This window comes from Mesocricetus auratus, unplaced genomic scaffold, assembly GCF_017639785.1.
Source record: "Mesocricetus auratus isolate SY011 unplaced genomic scaffold, BCM_Maur_2.0 Super-Scaffold_100676, whole genome shotgun sequence".
Lineage (NCBI taxonomy): Eukaryota > Metazoa > Chordata > Mammalia > Rodentia > Cricetidae > Mesocricetus > Mesocricetus auratus.
The window spans coordinates 15,952,057-15,973,714 of record NW_024429266.1 but is presented as its reverse complement, the minus strand read 5'-3'; the positions used below and the strand labels follow the sequence as shown (position 1 = coordinate 15,973,714).

General features: G+C 44.5%; 1 protein-coding gene and 3 long non-coding RNA genes across 6 annotated transcripts; 2 read left to right on the top strand and 2 right to left on the bottom strand.

Annotated features, from left to right (window-relative positions):
* The first annotated feature begins 2,245 nt into the window (after positions 1-2,245).
* Zbtb18 (zinc finger and BTB domain containing 18) lies at positions 2,246-10,475 on the top strand. 3 transcript variants are annotated; one of them, XM_040737716.1, is made up of 3 exons: positions 2,765-4,575; positions 6,814-7,501; positions 7,614-7,757. In XM_040737716.1, the coding sequence occupies exons 1-3, from the start codon at positions 4,563-4,565 to the stop codon at positions 7,621-7,623; spliced, it is 711 nt and encodes a 236-aa protein (XP_040593650.1). In that variant the 5' UTR covers positions 2,765-4,562; the 3' UTR covers positions 7,624-7,757. The 3 variants fall into 3 exon arrangements, with proteins under 3 accessions (XP_040593649.1, XP_040593650.1, XP_005078217.1); XM_040737715.1 differs by lacking the exon at positions 2,765-4,575 and adding an exon at positions 2,246-2,372 and having other exon boundaries at positions 6,814-10,475; XM_005078160.4 differs by having other exon boundaries at positions 2,766-4,575; positions 6,814-10,475.
* A 721-nt stretch (positions 10,476-11,196) lies between these two features.
* LOC121136998 lies at positions 11,197-14,956 on the bottom strand. Its single transcript, XR_005874209.1, has 3 exons — positions 14,820-14,956; positions 13,003-13,055; positions 11,197-11,844 (listed from the first exon to the last, which is right to left on the bottom strand). It is a non-coding gene; the product is annotated as an uncharacterized LOC121136998 (long non-coding RNA).
* Positions 14,957-16,974: 2,018 nt separating this feature from the next.
* Positions 16,975-20,317, bottom strand: LOC121137162. The gene is made up of 3 exons (XR_005874395.1): positions 19,963-20,317; positions 18,502-19,056; positions 16,975-17,346 (listed from the first exon to the last, which is right to left on the bottom strand). It is a non-coding gene; the product is annotated as an uncharacterized LOC121137162 (long non-coding RNA).
* Positions 18,653-20,832, top strand: LOC121137161. Its single transcript, XR_005874394.1, has 3 exons — positions 18,653-18,777; positions 19,550-19,696; positions 20,417-20,832. It is a non-coding gene; the product is annotated as an uncharacterized LOC121137161 (long non-coding RNA).
* The last annotated feature ends 826 nt before the right edge of the window (positions 20,833-21,658 follow it).

The window sequence follows — 21,658 nt, the reverse complement described above, 5'->3', positions numbered from 1 at the left end:
CCCAAATAAAGCAAGCGATATTTATGACTTTCGACCCACCAGTGTCTTCTGTCCATCTCTGGGATTCGGCAGCTCCACTTGCCGGTACATTCTATAACCCGTTGTCAGAGCTGTGATTTCCCTCGGGGGCCATAAAACTGAGTGTAAGCTTTGGTGGATGATCTGAATGTCCCAATTTTCTTATAAATGTATGGTTGATATCCTGGCATTATCAATTACTTTACGTATTTGCTTACTGTTAACTTTTAATTGGTGAGAAATGACTTTATGAATACAAACGCCTTTTTCCTTTTATCCTCATGAACTCTCCATGAAACTATATATATATATATATATATATATATGTTCCTTTTCATGTTTTTAAATTGTGTTTCATTCATCAAGAATACCTGTAACCCGGTGTGGTGGCCCATACCTTTAATCCCAGCACTTGGGAGGCAGAGGCAGGCAGATCTCTTCGAGTTCGAGGCTCGTCTGTCTGATCTACATAGTAAGTTTAAGGACAGTAGAGAGACCCTGTCTCAAAACACCAAACCAAACCAAAAACCACTTGTAAACTCATCTAGTTCGAAACCGACTGAGATTGGGTTTCATTTCTTCTGGGAAGTATGGAGTAAGAAATCTATCTGGTCAGATCTGAAACAGGACACAAGAGGGTTGAAGGAGTGGAAAGCATTACCATTTCTAACAGAATATCAAATTTCTAAAAATTTTGTGTGCTCGTGTTTCTTCATTAGCAATTCACTATGTCTGATTTGCCCACACAATTACTTTCAACTTCTTTACCAGTTTGACCCTGAAGAAAGGGAAAGGTTTTGCCCAGCGGCAAGGTCTCCTGGCGAGTTGGTTAGCAACAGGGCTTGGCAGTTTGGGTTCACTTAGCAAACAGTAAACACATTTCATTTAGACAATTACTAGTGTGTTGATTTCCTCGCTATGCAGTTTTCTGTTGTATTGTCTTGAATCATCTCCCCCCCCCTTCATTACTCAACTTTTTACTTGTGTTATTCTTTCCTCCCATTGTCTTGAGAGCAGAAACTTTCTACATTTCCTCCTTGCTGTGGCAGTGATCAACACAGCCACTAAGAACAGGTACGGACGGAGGAAGTTTATCTGAAGGGAGGGGAGCGCCACACAAAATAACGCCTCTCCCCTCTGTAATGTGAAGCCGTGGCTCGTTAAGCACCGATTAAGAAACAGTCTAAAGCCTCTACAAGTATCAGTCTCACTGGAGAGCTCTAAAACTGGTCTCTGGGCAATGTCTTTGCTTGTCACCGTGAGTGCAGACTGGACGCGGGGATCGGGAAGAGAAACGCAGCTGCAACTTGCACGGAGGACGCTGGGAAAAGGCGCCTCTCGCAGCCGCTCGGAGCTCGCAGCCCCCGTGCACCTGGCGGCTGACACCACAGGCCGGAGGCGGCGCGTCCCCGCGGACGCGGCCCAAGCGAGCACCGCAGGAGGGCCAGACCCAGCCGCCCCAGGCCGGCCCCGGCCAGCTGCGGCCCCGCGCGCTCTGCCTCCCCGGGACACCTGCCCCGTGTAAAAGTATACTTATGGCCGTCGCGGTGCACGCAGACTCCCTCCCTCCACACCCCCAGAACGCGCTCGTCTCCAGCCTGGAAACAGGCCCCTCCCCGCGCAGCTGTCGCCGCCGCCTGCGGGCTCCTTTCACTTTCTCACGGCCAAGTCACCCAGAGGGGCGCCGCTGCCGCCGCCGCCGCCGCCGCCGCCGCGGCCCGCGGACTCCGCCTCCCCCTCGAAGAGACCACGCCCACCCAACAGTCGCCTCCTGCGATTGGCGCGCGCAGGCGGCAGCTCCTACCCGCCACTACCATTGGTGGAGCTTCCCCGTCAGTCCCGCCGCCCCTCCGCCCACTCCGTAACACCGCTCTGCTATTGGGCAATGCTGCGAGCGAGGGCGGGCCAGGGACCGGGGCCCGCCGCTTTCGCTCAATCGCCAAGCGGCCGGCGCGGGGCGGCCCGGCCGGGCGGGGCCACATCTGGGCCGCGCCGCCGCGTGCGTGCGTGTGCGTCGTCCGCCCCCCCGCCCGCGCCCCGCCCGCCCCGCCCCCCGGCCCGGCGCCGCGCTCGCCCGCCCGCCCGCCCGCTCCCGCCCGTACGTCTGGCAGGCTGCGGCCGCCGCTGGGCTGCTGCCATGGGGAGCCGTTGAAAGAGTGGGGCCCTGTGGCTCGGCCGCGCGCCTCAGGCTGCCAGCGCGGGCGGGGGGCGGCGGGGGCGCGCGGGGCCCGGGCCGGGGCCGGCGGGCGGGCGGGGGCCGGCGGAGGACGCCCACAAGTCCAGCGGCGGCGGCAGAGGAGGAGGAGGAGGAGGAGGAGGACGCGGCGGGGACGCGGCGACTCGGGCCGCTCCGTGTGAGTCCCCGCGCCCGCCCTGCCCCGCTGCCGGCCGTGGGCTCCCGCCGGGCGGAGTTAGTTAGTGCGGCGGAGGGCGGGCGGGCGGTGCGGGCTCGCCTCGCCTCGCCTGGCCGCGCTCCCCGGCCGGTGCAGCTGCGGCGCGGGGCGGACTCGGTGCAGCTGCGGCGGCGCCTCCCGGTGCGGAGGGCGGGCGGGCGGGCGGGGGAGGGGTCCGGGCCGCCGCAGCTGCAGCGCCCGGGACGGCCGCGGCTCCGGGGCCGGTGCAGCTGCAGGGCCGGGGGAGGGGGAGGGCGCGGCGCCCGGGTTGCGGTTGCCGGGAGGCCCCGGGGGCTGGCGCGCGGCGGCGGCGGCGGGGGAGCGGTCGCCGCGCCGCTTCTTGCGACTTTTCTTTTGTTGTTGCCGCGACCGGGTCTGTTTTCTCGGCCGTTGTGGAAGGTGTTTTCCTGCTGCACCGGCTCTCTGCCCTGCACCTCCTTCCCAGTGGTTTCACCCTTCCTCTTTCCCCAAGTGCTTTATGCACGGCGAACTGCGCGAAGATTTGCATCTCCCCCCCCCACACCCCAAACCTCAAACACACCCGGGGCACCCTGCCCCCACCTCTGAGAAACAAAACCCCAAACCTCACAGAACCTCCGAGGGTCCGCGGACTTGGACGGGATGTCTCCGGGCCATTGCGGTCCTTGGGGCTCATTAAACTGTCACTCACCCCCACCATCACCCCACTGGGTAAACGGGGTGATTAATGTCGGATATATTGGAACAGGGCGAGGGCATCTGCGGAGAAGAGGGTGTGTGTAGCAGGGAAGTAACGTATCTGCACAATGTGCCTCCAGAACGAGTTCAGAATTATGTCATTCACCGCGAAGTTAAAGAAAGTTAGGTTTGTGACTCGTGAGCGAGGGCAGGACAGAGTTGGGGTTTTGTTCTCTAGCTCCCTGCCTCGGTTTTCTAAGGCGAGCCCAAGTGGTTGTCGCTCGGGTTGGGACGTTTGCGCCTCAGTTTCTTTTTTCTACTCCTCAACCTCCCAAGAGTCTGTAGAGATAGACGCGTCTGACATTCATAGATGTCGCAGCACCTTGCGGGGAACCAGGCGGCCCAGCCCCGGTTACCTTAGCATTTCATCAGCCATTAGAAAAGACCCACAAACTCTAGCCAAGAAAGTTCCCAGAGTCTACACTTGGCTTCCCACCCCTCCCGCTGATCACAACCCTTTAGCCCAAAGTGATAGGGAAGAAGGGCAAGACAAAGTGACGCCTTTTTCTGAGCAGAAACACGAGATGTGGCCAAACAGTCATTCCAAGTGACTGCAGCAGGTTGTGTCAGCTTATTAATTTGCCTTTATTGAACCGAAATACTTTCCAGGATTTCAGAAAGTGCAGTTTCAGTTTGTTGACGCTGAGAATGGAAATCTGCATTCATGGTGGCAGTGTGAATTGTTTTCCTGGGAGGTAGTTGCAGATAAGTTGCTAAGTAAGAGTGAAATAATAAGGTGAACCACGCTGAAGTAATAGCTCTTAATAAGTCTGCCAACATTTTGGAGATGTCTACCATTACCTCCGCGGGGGGAGGGAAAAAAAACCATGCTGTAATATGTTGAAGTGGGACTGGAGATGTCAAATGGGTAGGTTTAAAAATATCCCTAAGCTGCCTTTGAAAGTAGACGTTGGAGTTGAATAAAAGTGAATGTGGGTTTCCTGAATAGCGCCGAGCTTGAGTGTGCTGTCATATGTAAGCCAGGCCACCAACTCGAGGCAGAAGTGTTGCGATTCCATAAATACAGTAGGACTCCATATGCTGAGTTTTTCCATTTCTTCTGTTAGAAAGTTTGGGGGGGAAAAAGGAAGACTTTGAAGTATTTTGTTTATACTAACAGAGGAGAAAAGTTCTCCTAAGAAAAAGCTGGTGGCAGGAGTGTAGAGGAGTAGCATATGGCATTAAAGGAGCACAGCTGGAGGTAGCATTTCCATCTGAACATGATGTCAGAGCAGCTGACAGCCTGCCATCCCTCAGCCTTTTATTCTAACACACAGACAGGGAGTTAGTGTGTGCGGATCTGTGGTGGAGAAGGTATCTCATTCCTCTCCAACATCATCTCCACTTTGCATCTGTCTCTTAGTCTGCTTTTTTTCCACCGATGTAACAGACCTGGAGCCAGCAAGACTCCGAGGGAAGGACTTAATCAAGTTTATGTGTCCTAAAGGTAGGAGTAGCAAGAGATTAGATTGAGCATCTTTCTGTTTGGGTGTTTTATTTAATTTTTTTAAAAAAATCACATTACTTTTGTAATCCACTTTATGAATAATATGTGAAATTGAGCATGAGGTGATGGTCTTACAGGAGTTGGAAGTCTTGGGTTTGCTTGGTTTAAATTTTTATTTCTTTGAGCAAGTAAATAACTTTAATACACAGAAACATTTCAAGTTTTCAGATGGTAAGAAAGGCTTTGGAATATGGCTTTTTGAGATCACTTTGGATTAAGATGCTTTTTATTGTTCACTGCTGTGTAGATTCCTTTTGCTTTAGGGGGGCAGACACAGTAAACTGTCTGGAATCCAGCTTTCAAACTTATATGAGAAGATTATTCTGGTTAAGAAGCTAGGTTGTTGTGTAATTAATTCCACTGTGAAACTTTATTCTCCAAAACATTCGGCAAGCGTTACTGAAAGCAGCATACAGCTGTAGTGCTTTTGAAACCGGAGGGTTTTGTTGTTGGGTTTCTTTTTTTTTTTTTTTAGGTGGGGGGAGAAAAAGAAAGACAACTTTTGTTCCTAGGAGAATAGTTCGACCAGTTTCCTCATTTCTCTTTCAAATATATATTTGAGAGACCTTTTATTTCAGCATAACAATCATTATTTGCAGGAGTTTCTGTGTTAGCGACTAATTTAGAACTTGTAGATTCGAGCTGCCTGAATTGGCCAGACAGCTGTAATCGCACTCCTCTATTCTTAATCTCTTTATCTGGGCAGCAGCTGCCATATGGCCACAGTCAGCTGGATCAGATGTTTATAAGCTTCCTTCTTCGTCCCTCTCTGTCCTCTCAGCCTCCTAATTTGATCATGGCTACCTTGTGAGCTGGCCTCCAATCTTTATTTTTAGCCCTCTCCAGGATTAGGATTGATGTTAGCTGTGGGGCACTTAAAGTGATTGTATTGTAAATCTTCGTTCATTCTATTGGTGGTGTCTTTCAGAAGGTATCTGGGGTTAGGAGGAGAGTTTCACTGTTTCAGCATCGTGAGGACAAGGAGGGAAGCTGGTTCTGAATGTTAACTCCAAAGCCACCCTCAGCTGCACTTAGTGTGGTGGGTGGATGGGAGCCCTGTTTCTGTTCACAGGGTGGGAAATGGGCTCTCTTTTATCTTTCTCCACTATAGTTGGATTTTGACCCAATCTTGCCTTCCCTCCTTCACCACCCTCCCTTGCCAGAAAACAAGGCAAAGATGCATAATTGAAAGAACAGAACTACTGGGAAAACAAGATATATCAAGTTTTTATTGAAACAAAGTATTTCTGTTGGTGAGGTAAGGCAGAGCCAGGGGGAAGAGTGTTTTGTTTTTCTGGGAAGGCTTTTCAAAATACTAAACATCGAACCTATCAAGTTTTTACACCTCATTTTATAGTGGTGAAAGTTTGATTAATTTTAATATGGAGTTTGTTTTACCCTGTAGAAGATCAAAGTTTAGATGAGAATTTTCAGAGTTAACAGCCTCTCTGGTTGCTAATAATACTGTTCTACAAAGAAACAGCCCCCCCATTCATTTTAAAAATGTTTGGATTTGTTCATAGTAAAGATGATCTTTCCCATCTGTCGGTGCAGTTCCGTCTGATCTCCTGCGTGTGCAGTACCTGCAAATCTTACGCACCAACATCTGTTCTTATACACAGGGCTTTTGTTGTTGTAACACTCTGACTTTAAAAGTAAGTTGTTTGCTGATTTCTGGACTAATTATGCAATTTCATCCCCCCCAAATTCAACCAAATGTGTGTGTTCAGTCTACTCTTTCTAGTCGTCAGGTATGAAAAGTGATAAAAATAAAAAGAATGGTTGGGCAAGTTTCCTCGACTCTTCCAAAATTTGTGTGGGACTTTGCCTTGTTATTGTGGGATCTTCCTTTTGAAGTTAAAGCTGTCTTGTAGGTTTTGCGGGATGTCACTTGGTGAGTAGTTGGTTAAATCTCTTGTGGAAGAGGTCTGAATTCTTGTTCTCAGTAATACGCTGTAGCTAAAGGAAGTCTTTAACTTGATCAGGAGTTCTGAGAAGGGTGAGAGTCCTTGGCAAGTGCATTTAGGCATGTGTGACTTGGGAGTCCTTTGGGGTGTGATCCTGATTTAAAATTCATAGACATGAAACTCTCCACCACTAAGGCGTTTTTTTTTTTTAACTGAGAACTAGAGGCTAAACTCATAAGCAGGCTCTAATGAGAACCTCCTCTTTCCCCAGGTTATGAAGACAGCATGGAGTTTCCAGACCACAGCAGACATTTGCTGCAGTGTCTGAGCGAGCAGAGACACCAGGGCTTTCTTTGTGACTGCACTGTTCTGGTGGGAGATGCCCAGTTCCGGGCGCACCGAGCTGTGCTGGCTTCATGCAGCATGTATTTCCACCTCTTTTACAAGGACCAGCTGGACAAAAGAGACATTGTTCATCTGAACAGCGACATTGTGACAGCCCCCGCTTTCGCTCTCCTGCTTGAATTCATGTATGAAGGGAAACTCCAGTTCAAAGACTTGCCCATTGAGGACGTGCTAGCAGCTGCCAGTTACCTCCACATGTATGACATTGTCAAAGTCTGCAAAAAGAAGCTGAAAGAGAAAGCTACCACCGAGGCAGACAGCACCAAAAAAGAAGAAGACGCTTCAAGTTGTTCCGACAAAGTCGAGAGCCTCTCAGACGGCAGCAGCCACATGGCAGGTGACCTGCCCAGTGATGAAGATGAAGGCGAAGATGAGAAATTGAACATTCTCCCCAGCAAAAGGGACTTGGCAGCTGAGCCTGGGAACATGTGGATGCGATTGCCCTCAGACTCAGCAGGCATCCCCCAGGCTGGCGGAGAGGCCGAGCCACACGCCACAGCAGCTGGAAAAACAGTAGCCAGCCCCTGCAGCTCAACAGAGTCTTTGTCCCAGAGGTCTGTCACCTCCGTGAGGGATTCGGCAGATGTTGACTGTGTGCTGGACCTGTCTGTCAAGTCCAGCCTTTCGGGAGTTGAAAATCTGAACAGCTCTTATTTCTCTTCACAGGACGTGCTGAGAAGCAGCCTGGTGCAGGTGAAGGTGGAGAAAGAGGCGTCCTGTGATGAGAGTGATGTTGGCACTAATGATTATGACATGGAACATAGCACTGTGAAAGAGAGTGTGAGCACTAACAACAGGGTACAGTATGAGCCGGCCCACCTGGCTCCTCTGAGGGAGGACTCGGTCTTGAGGGAGCTGGATCGGGAGGACAAAGCCAGCGATGATGAGATGATGACCCCAGAGAGCGATCGGGTCCAGGTGGAAGGGGGCATGGAGAGCAGTCTGCTTCCCTATGTCTCCAATATCCTGAGCCCTGCAGGCCAGATCTTCATGTGCCCCCTGTGCAACAAAGTCTTCCCCAGCCCCCACATCCTGCAGATCCACCTGAGCACGCACTTCCGAGAGCAGGATGGCATCCGCAGCAAGCCTGCCGCCGATGTCAATGTGCCCACGTGCTCCCTGTGTGGGAAGACTTTCTCCTGCATGTACACCCTCAAGCGCCACGAGAGGACTCACTCGGGGGAGAAGCCCTACACGTGCACCCAGTGCGGCAAGAGTTTCCAGTACTCACACAACCTGAGCCGCCACGCCGTGGTACACACCCGTGAGAAGCCCCACGCCTGCAAGTGGTGCGAGCGCAGGTTCACGCAGTCGGGAGACCTGTACAGACACATCCGCAAGTTCCACTGTGAGTTGGTGAACTCCTTGTCGGTCAAAAGCGAAGCACTGAGCTTGCCCACTGTCAGAGACTGGACCTTAGAAGATAGCTCTCAAGAACTTTGGAAATAATTTTATATATATATATAAATAATATATATATATACATATATATACATAGATCTCTATATAGTTGTGGTACGGTCTAAAAGCAGTCTTGTTTCCTGGAACTGAAAAGTTGGGATCTTACCTTGTTTTTGCACTTTAGAATAATAGCATGAGAATCTCACTAATTTAGCATTCTGATAAAAGAAACTTTAGAGCAAGTCAGAAGTAGAGAGGTGTCTTTCCTTTGAAGGGTAGGCCAAGTTAGCCAATAAATCCTTCTCAGCAAATGGTTCTGTCACCCAATGCTTTCATATGGCTTCATTTTGTAAACACTGCATTGTCTCGAGCGCTTTTCTTGTGCCCCACTGTTTTGTTTTGTTTTGTTTTCAAAGTAGAAATTCCCTCCAGTTTATTAGCCTCTTTATATGTCTCAAATTGCATGAATATTTTCTGGCTGTTGGAAACCTGAATGCTTTTAGACCCAAATGGAAAATTTCTGAAATGCTGGATTATCTATTTTTAAACAAGCAGTTGACTTAAAACTTTCTGTGGCAACTTCTGGTTTTCTGACAGTTCCCAGTGAGAGAAATTGTGACAGTACACTGGGTCACTGGGACTGTCTCTGTGAAGGTTTGCTTGAGATGAAAAAGGGTATTGCAGCTTCAGCAGTGTTGAACTGTGTGTTTAAAATGTGAATTACTGTTCTTGTATACTGTAATTGATTACACGGGCTGGGGGGGGTGTCAAAGAACTTGACAGGTTGTGTTGATGCTCTTAGTTGAGTCTTGAAAAGTAAATATTAACGCTACAGAAATGCATGAGTTTCAATATATTTTTTGTCTTTGTTTGCATTGTATAACTTTAACGAGTGAGTTTAAAATTATTTAATTTCCTTAGAAAAATAGCACCATTTGGGAAAAAAAACTGGTGTTACGAAGAGCGTAAATGCACTGTTTTTATTTTTATTTTATATAATTTAAATTGACTTTACCCACTGTCTTTAAGTTGAAACTGTTAAGCTGAATAAAAACTTAAGCTGCAAATTGATAACTTCGCTACATTACAAGGAACATATAAATGTTTACAAACGGCTTAAAGATTTGCATGTGCAGTGTGCATTTATAACACACTTGTAATTGCACAGAACCCATGCCAGCTCAGAGTTAAGGTGTGTACACATGTACCCAGCTGAGCATTTTTAGAATAACTACTGCACAAATTGACAATAGGTCATAGGTCATTCTCTCTCTCTCTCTCCTTTTTGCTTCCCTTTTCTTTTTCTCCCCTATTTCCTTTCCTTCCCCCTGCCCCCTAACTCATGAAAAGATTCTATGGACTGAAAAAGCCCCAGGCTGAAAGGACTGAACTGCCTTGATTGACGTGGGGAAGGGGTTAGTAGACTATGTGTATCGCAGCAGAGGCTGCAGCCCAGCGTGTGGTTTTAATGGCCAGCACGCAGGGGAGAAGCATTTTGCACAGTGTTTGTTTTCCTGTCTTGCACTTACAAATAAGGTCTATGGGAGTAGCATGGAAAATGTTTGTTGTTTTTCCCTTTTTCTTTTTTAATTGCTTTTGTTTAAAATTTGATCGCCTTAACTACTGTAAACATAGCCTATTTTTGTGCTTAAGATACTGAATGGAAAACTCCATTGTGTGTTGCTGGACTGTTTTGGAAATATTTGGTCAAATGTATGTTAATTTGGCTGTAATGGCATTTAAAGCAAACAAACAAAAAAAGCTGTGAAAATGGCCTTGGAGCATTATCTTTAGTTACTTGAAGAGTTTCTAGTTTTTTTTTGTTTTTTTAATACAGTTTATGTTTAAATAATCTTTATTAATTTAGAGAAGACAATCAATGTCTGTGAGAGAACGGACTTTTTTTGGATTTTTTTTGTGGTCATTGTGAGTGATTGCTTTTTCTTTTTCTTAGTTTCACATTCTTCCTTTGTTCTAAATCTTAGACTGACATCTAGCTTTGACAATCATAGTATGTTTTATTTCCTGAGGGGGAATAACTTATAATGCTGTTTAGTTTTGTACTATTGGTGTGTTGGTGAATTTTTAAACTGTGTGCTAACTGCAATAAATTATATGAACTGAGAATTCTCTGTGTGGTGTTTGTATTATGATCGCATAACAGATTTTGAAGTTTGTATAGTGCATGGCATCTTCATTTTAATATCAGTTTTATTGAGGTTATGAAGTTATTAGAATGCTTTAGGGTCACCCAAACGGAAATGTGCATGTTCTCATCATTGAAGAAGACACTAAATGCACATTTAAAAATATGGCCCATTTCTACAGTGTAGATCACACTGTTGAGGCAATTCCCTAGAAAACTGAATACAAAGAGCTTCAAGTGGCAAGGTAGGTTTTTCATCTCACGTCACGCAACTGTTAACCCATATACAATGCAAGTCACTTTCCATGCATGGTCTTATCCTAAGTTGATTGGTCAAAGCCATTCTCCCATGTTCTGGGTTAAGTGGAAAATTGAAGGAGACCGGATGTCTTAATTTGGAACACTGCTTGGCTAATGAGTGGAAGTCTAGGCAATCGAATTAGCAGGCATTCGGTTGTTCAAGATTAGCTGTGTATGTCCGTTTTTTTCTTACCAGTACTCAAAAGATCTTAGTGTTTATGTTCTAATTTTAAAACATATTTAAGCAATGCATCATTAGAAAGAACTATTCCCTCCTCTTTGTCATTGTCTCTGCCCCAATTTCTTTTCTGTTTGGTTGGGTATGTGTCTGGTAAGGGCTGGTCGGCCTGCAGAATTAACAGAACACATATATATTGTCACACTGGCTGAAGATTTCTGAGGTTGTATAAATACTGAATCTTTAATTGTAATTCCCAATCCTAAGGACAAATGGAAATAATAGTTTTACATAACTACTGTCTAAGATATGACAAAAGCCCACAGTAAGGTTAATATTTTGGGGGGATCCAGAGTGTGAAACGCACCTTCTAGGACTCTGATGACTTTCGCTAGAAACCCACAAAATTTTTTATCATGAAATACAAGCAAAAATTTGTAGTTTGGAGTTGACAACATTCATTTTTTTAACTGAACACACAATGTAACAATTCAATGATAGGTTTTAGACAACTGAACATTTCACACTTGGCCTCTACACAATTCCTTGAGTAGTTATCGAGTGAAACAGAGATACCTTCCATTTTCCTGTACGTCAAAGCTTCCCAAAGATGTTGAGGGTTGACGTATCGGTCCCATTGACTGTCTCAATTTTAAGTGAGCCACCCTAGTAGGCTTTACAGGATGCTGATTGTGACTTGGCAATAACTAAAATATTGTATAACAGGCATAGCATATTATTACACAAATAGTCACATTTGTCATGTGACATGCAAGAATCTTGTTTATTCACTGCATTGAAGAAGGAAAGTTGTCATCAAATCCAGTTGGAAACCTGCAAAATCAGGCCCTCCTTTGACATCTGGCTGATTCCTAAATGCGTGGTAAAAATATGGTTTCACTTACTTTTGAAAACATCTGTTTCTTTCAGATAATCAATTATGCCCTGGATTGCTGTGGGTCCAGCATTGTGTGCTAGGTGTACCCTGGGGAATAGCCGACAAGTACAAGTCGCTAAGGATGCAGGTTGGGGATTTCCTTCCTAGTTAATTACACTATCGGATTAATAGGCGAATCAAGTAGAGTGCACCCTTAACAGGCTTTACATGAGTCTCTAAAAACAGGCTTAGAAAAAGGTGGACATTATATTAAAAGTATGTATGAGCTCACATTAAATTAGTAAGTGTTTAAAATGCTTGTTTTCACAAGTATATTTTTGTTTGAAATACTATATGGGAAATAGCTGGTTTTTTTTTTAAACCTAAGAAGCAATTCTACTTGAAAAGTCTTGAATTTCCTGGTTTTACAGATAAAACACACATTAAAAAAAAACCTTGAGAAACTCCATTTTAAAAAATCCGATACAAATTATTTAAATATCTTAAGATTTCAAAATTTCCTGCACTGTTTGATTATTTCATTTCTATAAAATTTAGAATCTTTGAGTTCTAGCATAGTAATGGAAATTGCACATACCTCTGGGTAGAAAATTTTTAATTGTAGATACTTTCTTAAATTTTGATTATAATTATTGCAATGTTTGAAGTTGCTGATAAGGTATAGCAGATGAAGTAAGTATGAGTTTTTAAGTTCAGGACAGAAAAGCTGTGTCATTCTCATTACAGTCGTCCTCTGCCATTAAAACTGGAGATAATGTCATCTTAAAAATAAAGCACTGGTTTTATTTTTTAAAAGCAAATGGCTTTTAGGAATTTCATTTTGGCCAACATCCAACTTTATTACACTGACAGAATTTTATCCCTTATGTTAGAATATTTTTTCTACCTTTTGCCTGCAGAATCCTGGCAAAATCTCTGTGATCCCTTGGTCTAGACAGGCAGTCACTTATCGGACTTCAAATCATCTTAGCTCTGTCAAAGACATTTTCTGTCTCTAGCCCTCTCCATCCTGCTCATCAGCCTTATAGAATGGCAGCAGAGGAGCGACATCTTAGGGACAAAATTGAGAGCTTTCAGAAATTAAGATTTTGGCATTTTTTCAAACCAGTATCTTTAAAATAAAAATCCTCACCTGCTGACTTCTGTGACTTCTTGTGGAAGAAACTGAACCCCAAATGTGCAACACTGTGAAGAGAAAGGTTGGCTGTGTAGAAATGAATCAACGAATAGCAATAGTTTGAACAGTTCTTTTTTTCTTTAAATATCCCAATTCTTTATCACGTCTCTGCTTATGCTAAATAAGTTGTAACTAATTATCCAGGTAATGCAGACATGTAGAATAGTTTTCTTCTCCTAGGACATTCAAGCCCTTGAAAGAGATCAACCTTGGAAGAGATCAGCCTTTTTTTTTCTTTTCGCCTGGGAGAAAGGCTCAAACAGAAAGCTGGAGTGCCCAGTTACCTTTCCTAATTCTATTCTGATGTTTACTCATTTCATTTCAATTTCTTGCTTTATGTGGAATTATACATTTTTTTTAAAGTTGCAAGGGTAGCTTTAACAGTATCTTTTAAAAACCAAACATTGTCGTGAGTTTGTGGTCATTCTCACAGTAAGGTATGTTTTCTGAGCTTTAGGACTGGGTTTGCTATTAGGTTCTAGGAAACTGTCTCTTTGGGGAGGGAGAGGGAAAAGCAAAATAACACAAAAACCATTTGGTTTTAAAAATGTAGCACATTGAGTCAAGAACAGCTTCACTGAGTGTGTGCAGGGTGGCTTTGAGAGTCCCTGTGTCACTCAGAGAATCCACTCACTGAAACCAACCGCCTACAGATTGCTGTGATCTTTGCAGTTAATCATTAAATCAGGTGGCTTTTGTTAAGTGTCAATGTGCATGTTTAATGTGACTCTCTAGAAATTTTTAAAAGTTATTGTCCCAAATATGCAAGTCTGTCAAAAGCGTATTTGTAGTTCATAGGAAGTGCTGCATGAAAGAAAGCGTTTTAATATTGGTAGACGAGTGTGAGTAGATTAAATCTGCTTTAACATAGCAAACGTGCAGATGCCATGGAACCTGAAAAAGGAACATGATTTTATTTATGTGTCACGCAAGACCAGAGCTAACTTTGATGTGTAGAACTTAGACGATATGTATCAGTCATGCATGTACGAATATATTTACTTAAACCTATAAAAAAGAATATGTACATTTCATTGAAGAAAAATATGCTTAATGTGGGTCACTTTAAAATCTGAGAGGATGACTCCAGATGAACTTTGATCACAGTAAAAGCATTTAAGCTTTTCTTTGAAATCTCTTTAAAAATATTTTAAGAAGTTGAAAATATACGTGTCTTTTCTGTAAACCTTGTGTTTGAAACTGTAGCACATATTGGTAATACTGAAACATTTGCATGTTGACTACACAGCCATGCCTCCTAAGCAGGTTGGTGTGGACCATTTGGGGAGAAACACACTAGTACAATAATTAGAATATTGGAGTGACTGCAACCATACATGTAAGTGACATCTATGTGTCTTTAGTGAAAAAAAATCCCATTTTCTAACTTAAAACAGTTTTTCCCTCACTTAAAATCATTTTTAAATAGAAGAAATTGGGAGGATGAGAGAAAGAAAGGAAGGAAGGAAGGAAGGAAGGAAGAAAGAAAGAAAGAAAGAAAGAAAGAAAGAAAGAAGAAAAAGAATCATATCTCAAGAAAATCAGGTTTTTAAAGTTAGTTTTGACAAAGAAGTTTCTAGATTCCGTATGGAAGGAGGGAGAAATGACACAGGTTTATAGCCAACATAAAATCATAGGACAAGAGTCTTTTATGTAAAATTTAAAAATCTCTTCCAAAGCTCCAAGATTTTGTAAGTGAATAATCTAAGAGAACTACTGGGTGAGTGTCTCCTTGGGGCTGACTGTTGCCGAAGCACAAACTAAATTCTTACCTGGTATTCTGCTTTCTAGTTTTCTCTGGGTCCTTTTATTTACAACAAGAGGGTAAAGTTTATTCATCAAGTGATTTTGACACCATGGCACAACTGAATTTTCCAGCCAAGTTGTTTTCATGTCTTTCTACATTGGGGGGGGGGCGAGAAGGAAACAAATTTGAAATGAGAACTCCAATTTAGATTGGCCTATTTACCACCCTGGGTATCAGCTAGCTACGTGTTAATATGCCCAGGCAGGGGGCCTGAGCTGGAAGATAAAGGAGCTGAGGCATTTCTGGGGCTCCTTACAATAAATGACATCAAACTGGATGAAATCCTTCAGCAAAAGGCAGAGAAATTAGAGGATATGTTGAGGCACAAAGAACTTTTGCTTTTCATAGTAAGTGTGAAGTCTAGAGAACGTGGTGGTTTCTCACGTTCTATTTATATGTTATTTTCCTTGAGGGATGCCTTGAAGCCGTGCTAGAACCACTTCTGTGCAAAGGGGGAGGGAGGGGAGGTTTGTCATCATTTATTCAGTTTGCTATGTGAAGGTGCTTACCCTGCAGTAAAAATAATACTGTAGTGAAAATATGACAGGCATTCTGTAGGCTTGACCAGTGTGGGGGGGTTTTACATGACTGATGTGTTATTGTTTAAAAGTCAGTCAAATAACACCCTCAAAGAAGGAGGCTATCAACCCTCATGTTTTTATTTAATAATACATACATTTTTAATCTCTCCAAAAATAACAGTTAAGCTTTATAAGCAAGACACAAGTCAAAACTTAAATCTGCATCTCTAGTCTGAATATTTGCATTCTTAACTGATTGTCTTTAAAATAATAAATTAGTTTTGTTGTCCAAATTCTGAAGATCTTAGGACTGAGTAGCTCCGGAATTCTCCTCTGTGTCAAGGTCTGTGGTGATTGTCTGATAGTCTCTCCTCACAGGTTGCTGCCATGCGTGTTCTCCCACATAGGGGCTAACCTAGCATCACGAATACTTGAAGCTGGCAGGCCCAGAAAGTGACTTCCAAGTCATTCACTCTGGTGAGAAACAGGCCCAGATGTTTGAGGTGTCAGAGAGAGAAGTAGCTTCGGGTCTCTGCAAATATCTCACACATTCCCTGCACCTTGGGTGGCTATCATTTTAAAGATAGATGTCTTCTCTCTTTAGAGGCACAGGATGATCAAATCAAATCCCTTGCTTTAGGTCATCTTGGATTAATGCTGAATCTGCTTCTCCATCCTGATCATACCTCTGTGATCAAGCTCTCATTGTAATAGGTGTCAGTGTTACCTTACCCATGGTCTGCTACAAACACTTCCTATGGGAATCTAGGCTGGAATGCTGTCCTTCCCACCCCTTTGGCCCAGTCACCATCTCCGTGCAGCAGGGTACTCCGGGGACTAGGTGGTTTGACCTCTCCTTCATCAAGAACTAAAGAAACCTGACAACACCCCCACACCTCACACTTTCTCTTCATGTTCCTAGCTTGGAATGGGTTTCTTGGGTTTCCAGAAAAACAAAATAAACAACAACAAAAAGAACTGTATCATTTGTTCAGCCACAGCGAGGCAGTGCTCAGTGCCGGGAGACACAGGCAGAGAATGGCCAGAAGGCTTCTGGACATGGGTAGTCAGAGGAGAAGCATGGTCAGGGCTGAGGAGCCAGCCTTCGGGAGCCTCAGAACAACTCTGCTGCCCAAGTGGGAGACTCTGTGTTTCCCCTTACTGACCCCATTTTCTTAGAATATTTCTCACCATCATCTATTGGAGAGAAGCTTCGAAGGAGAGTCAGAAAGACACATTCATGACACACAGGAGGGGTCCTACTCTACCACACTCATTCTTCATTTCTAGTGAAGAATGGCAATGCCACTTCTTCCTTGGCACAGTGTGAACAGGAATTTACACATCACTAAGCTCTCAGAGGAAAGATGCTATGCAAATTTTAGGGAACAATGCTACAATAAGAAAAATTAGTTTTAAACTAATATGAAAGGTTTTTCTGTCACAAAGCCTTCCCAGCAATGTGGATTTTTTTGAATGCAGATTTTTCCTTTTTTCTAGTATTTATTATTATTATTATTATTATTATTATTATCATCATCATTATTATTATCATCATTATTATTATTATCATTATTATTATTATCATTACCATTTTAATTTGGGGTTTTCCCGACAGGGTTTCTCTGGATAGCCCTGGCTGTCCTGGAATTTGCTTTGTAGAGCAGGCTTGTCTCAAACTCACAGAGTGCTGGGGTTAAAGGTGTGCTCCACCACCACTTTTCTTTTTAAAAATTTAAGTCCATCAAGGACTAATAGTTTCAACTTTATTTTCATCATGCCGTCATGGAAAACAATTTCTACAGGCTGTGTGAAAGGGTCATACTTGTGAGAGACTTACACACTCAGGCAGGCCTGTGGATGCAAACACATGTGCAATTCTTCTCTCGTTGATGTCACACTTCTGGTTCCTTCTGACAAACTTCTCTGTGGCCATTTTGATGAATCCAGGGTGCCACATCCATATCACTTCTTTTGGGAGGTAAGAGGAAGATGGAGGGACAGCACTGACGACTTCTCAGAGAAAATCTACTATGGCAAGTCTGCACTGGATACAGACATACCCCCCCCAAGGCTGAAGGAACGAGATGGGAAAGCTATGACTGAGGTTCACTGGAGTATCGCTAAGTATAAAAACCAGTATGATGAATACACAGAATGACGGCAGACCAGCACACAACTCCCTGTAACCAGGAGAAGGTGGCACATGCTAGGTCAGAGCCCAGAGCGTCTCAGTGCCAGGCCTTGTGTCACCAACCTGCCCTGTGTGCCATGCAAACCGTTGTGAGTCCATCCACTGGGAGGGCAATGTGTCTGCATGAAATCCACAGAGTAGTGGAATACAACGTTGTGTTTATCCAGACACTTCTCAATACTAAGATATGCTCCAACTTTGTGTGTGAGTGTGTGTGTGTGTGTGAGTGTGCATGTGCATCTGCGTGTGAGTGTGCATGTGTGTGTGTGTGTGTGTGTGTGTGTGTGTGTGTGTGTGTGTGTAGCAGGGCCAAGTACTGGATGGCTTCAGAGCCCCTATTCAGTCTGCCCATTTCCCTCTTTGATGCCATGCCACTTCATAAAAGCAATCGGGCCACAGTCATCTATTTTTTCTTTCTTTCTTTCTTTTTTTCTTTCCCCCTTGTTATCATGACACAATCTTCCTTTTTAATCTTATTATTTTCATCAGTTTTTGTAAAAGGTAATGAGCATAACAATACAAATTTGGTGAAAAACAGTTCTTTGTTGCTATATTTAATCATTTGGTTTTTAAAAAGAAAACAAAACCAACAACAACAACCAAAATAAACAAGCACCCCCCCCTCCGGAAAAAAAAGAAGAAAAAACAACCTTCCCCTGATTGATGCCATAGACAAGAGTCCAAAGGACATTAGCTGCTCCGTTGCACACATTGGAGGGAGAGTTCGCTGCGGGCTCTGTCTCCCCTAATAGACTGGCGATTTTGTAAAAGGTTTTACAGGGTTTTGTTTAACCATTTCTGCATGTATTTTTAATGAGCTCATGACGGTTCATAACAAAGGCCAGGTTGTGGGGTTTGCAGCCTATTTTTTAGGACCTGATCCCTTCCCGCTGACCTGCAGAGTGAGCACCTGTGCTCCTTGCCTGGCTCACCTATGGGAGTCAAGGTGGTGGGACCATCTCCGGGCCTGTCTTCATGCCAGGGATGAATCATGCAGTAGGCAGAGCGGAAGGAGTCTCTTTGTTGACAGCTTTCCATCTGGACTTTGGATGCGGCCGGCCGTTCATGGAGAGCCTGGGTTAGCTGGAAAGGACTGCTCGAGTCAGCTCCTCCATGAAGGCCTGGGGCAGTCAAACACCAGCAAAGGAGCTGCCTAGCATTTCAGCGGCAAAACCAGAGAGGCGTCCCTCCCAGTTCCAGGTACCCAGGTCTGTGAATGTATGCAGTTCCTGCTTGGACAAGTGGGTATTTAATAGTCAATGGGATCATTTACAGCCTCATTCAGATAATCCGACTGGAGTACACCTGAATAAATACATCGAGCTCAGGTGGCTGGGCACTAACCCCTTGGAGTTTAATAATTAAAATAAACAGAAGTATTGAGACGAGTTCCAGTTTTGTCATGTATAAATGTAAGACGTCCCACACAGGATGGCGATTTGTGATTCATACAGGAATATGATGGATAGATGATACATTTTCCATAGCTATTTAAGAAAAAAGAGATTATCTTAGTCATGGGGTAAAGTTATAGGATACATTGTACCATCCAGTCTGATACTGGGCCAGTACAGATTTTTTTTCTGTCTTTCTTTTCTTCTTTCTTTCTTCTTTTTTTTTTGTGAAAGATTACTTCTTGGCAAACTAGATATGCAAACGCCAGAATACAGTAAAACCACATTTAATTGGACCTACTTGCCAACTTCTTGAACACAGCTTGGATTATCCCACTGGAGGCTGCTTCTGTTAAAAGCTGGGGGAGGAGGAAGTGGCACTCTGACAAGGCCTCAGATAATTTTTTTTCACTTGAAGTACAATTATGCAATGAGCCAAGTTTGGAAGTATTTTACTATGTTTAATAATTATTATTAAAGATATTGTAAAACATATGCATTTGTTAAGTGGAATGTAATGGGAGTAAAAATCATGTCATAAATTTCACTTCGGATTTATTTTTCTATTTTGTATTTTATTTGACAGCCTTCCAACTTGAGTCTAGCCCAAAGCCTGCACTCTAATACATATCATACTTGATATTAAAGTGAGAAGAGGGGTAATTTATAGGAGCTGCCTGAGAACTGTTTTCTTCTCAGGGCCAGCCGATGTGGAACCGACACCTCTGTTCAGGTAACTGATGTGAAAACCATACACAGACAGTGAGATGGCACAGATGAGGGAACCCTGTCCACACGCTCTGAAACCCACATGTCCTGGGCATGCCTATTGTTCAAAAGAAGAGGGAGCAAAGAGCGCGTGTGTGTGAGTGTGTGTGCATGCGTGTGTGCGTGTGTGCGTGTAAGTGTGTGTGTGTGTGTGTGTGTGTGAATCATAGAGGAATGAGGGTGTGATGCCACGAGGAGCTGTGGTGCCAAATTCCCACCCCAAGCCCTTACCTGGGAAGCTGGCGTTGGTCTGTTGTACTTCTTGAACTTAAACAATTTATATTATCGGCACCGTGTCTTTTTCAAAAAGGAGGAAATGCCCCCGAAATGCCACTTCTTGACACTGTACAGAGGTGCCATCTCTAATGATTAGCAAGACACGCTAGGTTGTTTGTGCCGAACTCCACCTGCGCTGTGAAATCCCCATGATTTTTCTCACATTCCCACTCAAGCTGCCGAGCAACTGGGCCCTCTGTTCTACGTGTGGCTGTGCGCCATGCCGCTGGGTTGTTTCCTAGTGTCCCACCACAACCAACGACGGATGTGGGAGGAAGCTGGCAGGGCACGCACAGGACGGCAGGGCCCCTGCATCCATCCCCCTGACCTGCAGCGGGCTGCCTTTCTTTCCGATGGGGTGGCATCCTCTGCTCTGCTTCCCTGGGTATCTTTTAAATGTATCCCCCAGGGCTCCTGGAACCCTCCCGCAGCAACGCTGTCGCGTGGCGGGACTGCGGCCGTGTGAGGCTTGCCTGTGCAGAGGGGATGCGAGGACAGCTGTGCAGAGTGGATGCGAGGACCGCATCCCTGAAGGCGGAACTCCTGAGGCTTGCCTTTACAACCCCGCAGCACTGGCCCTCAGCGGCCTGCAACTTTCTCTGGAGGGATGTCCTTGATTTCTAGAGCCTTCACAGCCTCCCCTCAGGCGGCACTGACCAGGAGCTGAAGAGAGAGGGCTTGGAAGCTTTCTGGAAAGGTCTTGCTTCTAAAAACCGGAAACCAGGAGGGAGGAAATCTGCCCTCTTGTTCTCTGCTGACTAAGCCGTGTTGTCTTGAACAAGTGACTTTATCGTTTCATCTTTAAAATAAACCTTTTGAGCCAGAGACGCCTCTGAGGTTCTTCCCGCCTCTAAACTCTCGGGCATCTTTTACCTATTTAACTGAAATGCTGATTGAACTTGAACAGGGAAATATTTTCCAATTAGAGTAGAAATGGTGACTAATACACGGCTAGGCTTCTGAGGCTCGTGTGATCAAAGGCATGCTTGCTCCGATAAGGGCGGGCAGGGGTAGGGCTGGGAGGGCTTCCCCTGGCTTGTGGGGTTTTAATATCTGACAGTACTCACGTTCACATGTGTCAGCCATGTGCTAAACATATGCTTTCTTGTCTGTGGTCAAGTCCAGTGGGTTTAGGGTTAACTTTTATTTTTTAACAGGCAAAACCCTAGAGATTCTAAATAAATACATAGCAAGAACTTACTTCGTGGTTTGTTTTATTTTGTTGACACTAAGCATCCACACTTAAGAAGGTGGATGGAGACAGAATCGGCCATGTTGTACATTTCCTTATTGGTTATTTTAAGGATCACAGAACACAGAGAGTTTGCTTAGCTAAGCAGCTCTCCCTGTTTGTTCTGAAAGGGGATTTTCTATCTCAGTTTCTCCACAGTGCTTTCTTTGGACAGCTCTCAACCACCTTGCATCATGAGCCTTCCTTATAAAAAAAAAAAGGCTAATTCTGATCCTTAAGCAGCTGTCAAGGAAATCAGGCAACAGACTCCTGTCCCTCTGATTCGGTTTGAGGGACTTCAACAAGTGGCCGAAGGGGTTCCTGTAGATCTAGAGGTCAGAGGTCACATCAAGTCGGGGAGACTGTCAAAAAATAGTGTGCTGTTCTTGCAGATAAGCTCTAAAATTAGAGAAGAGCAGA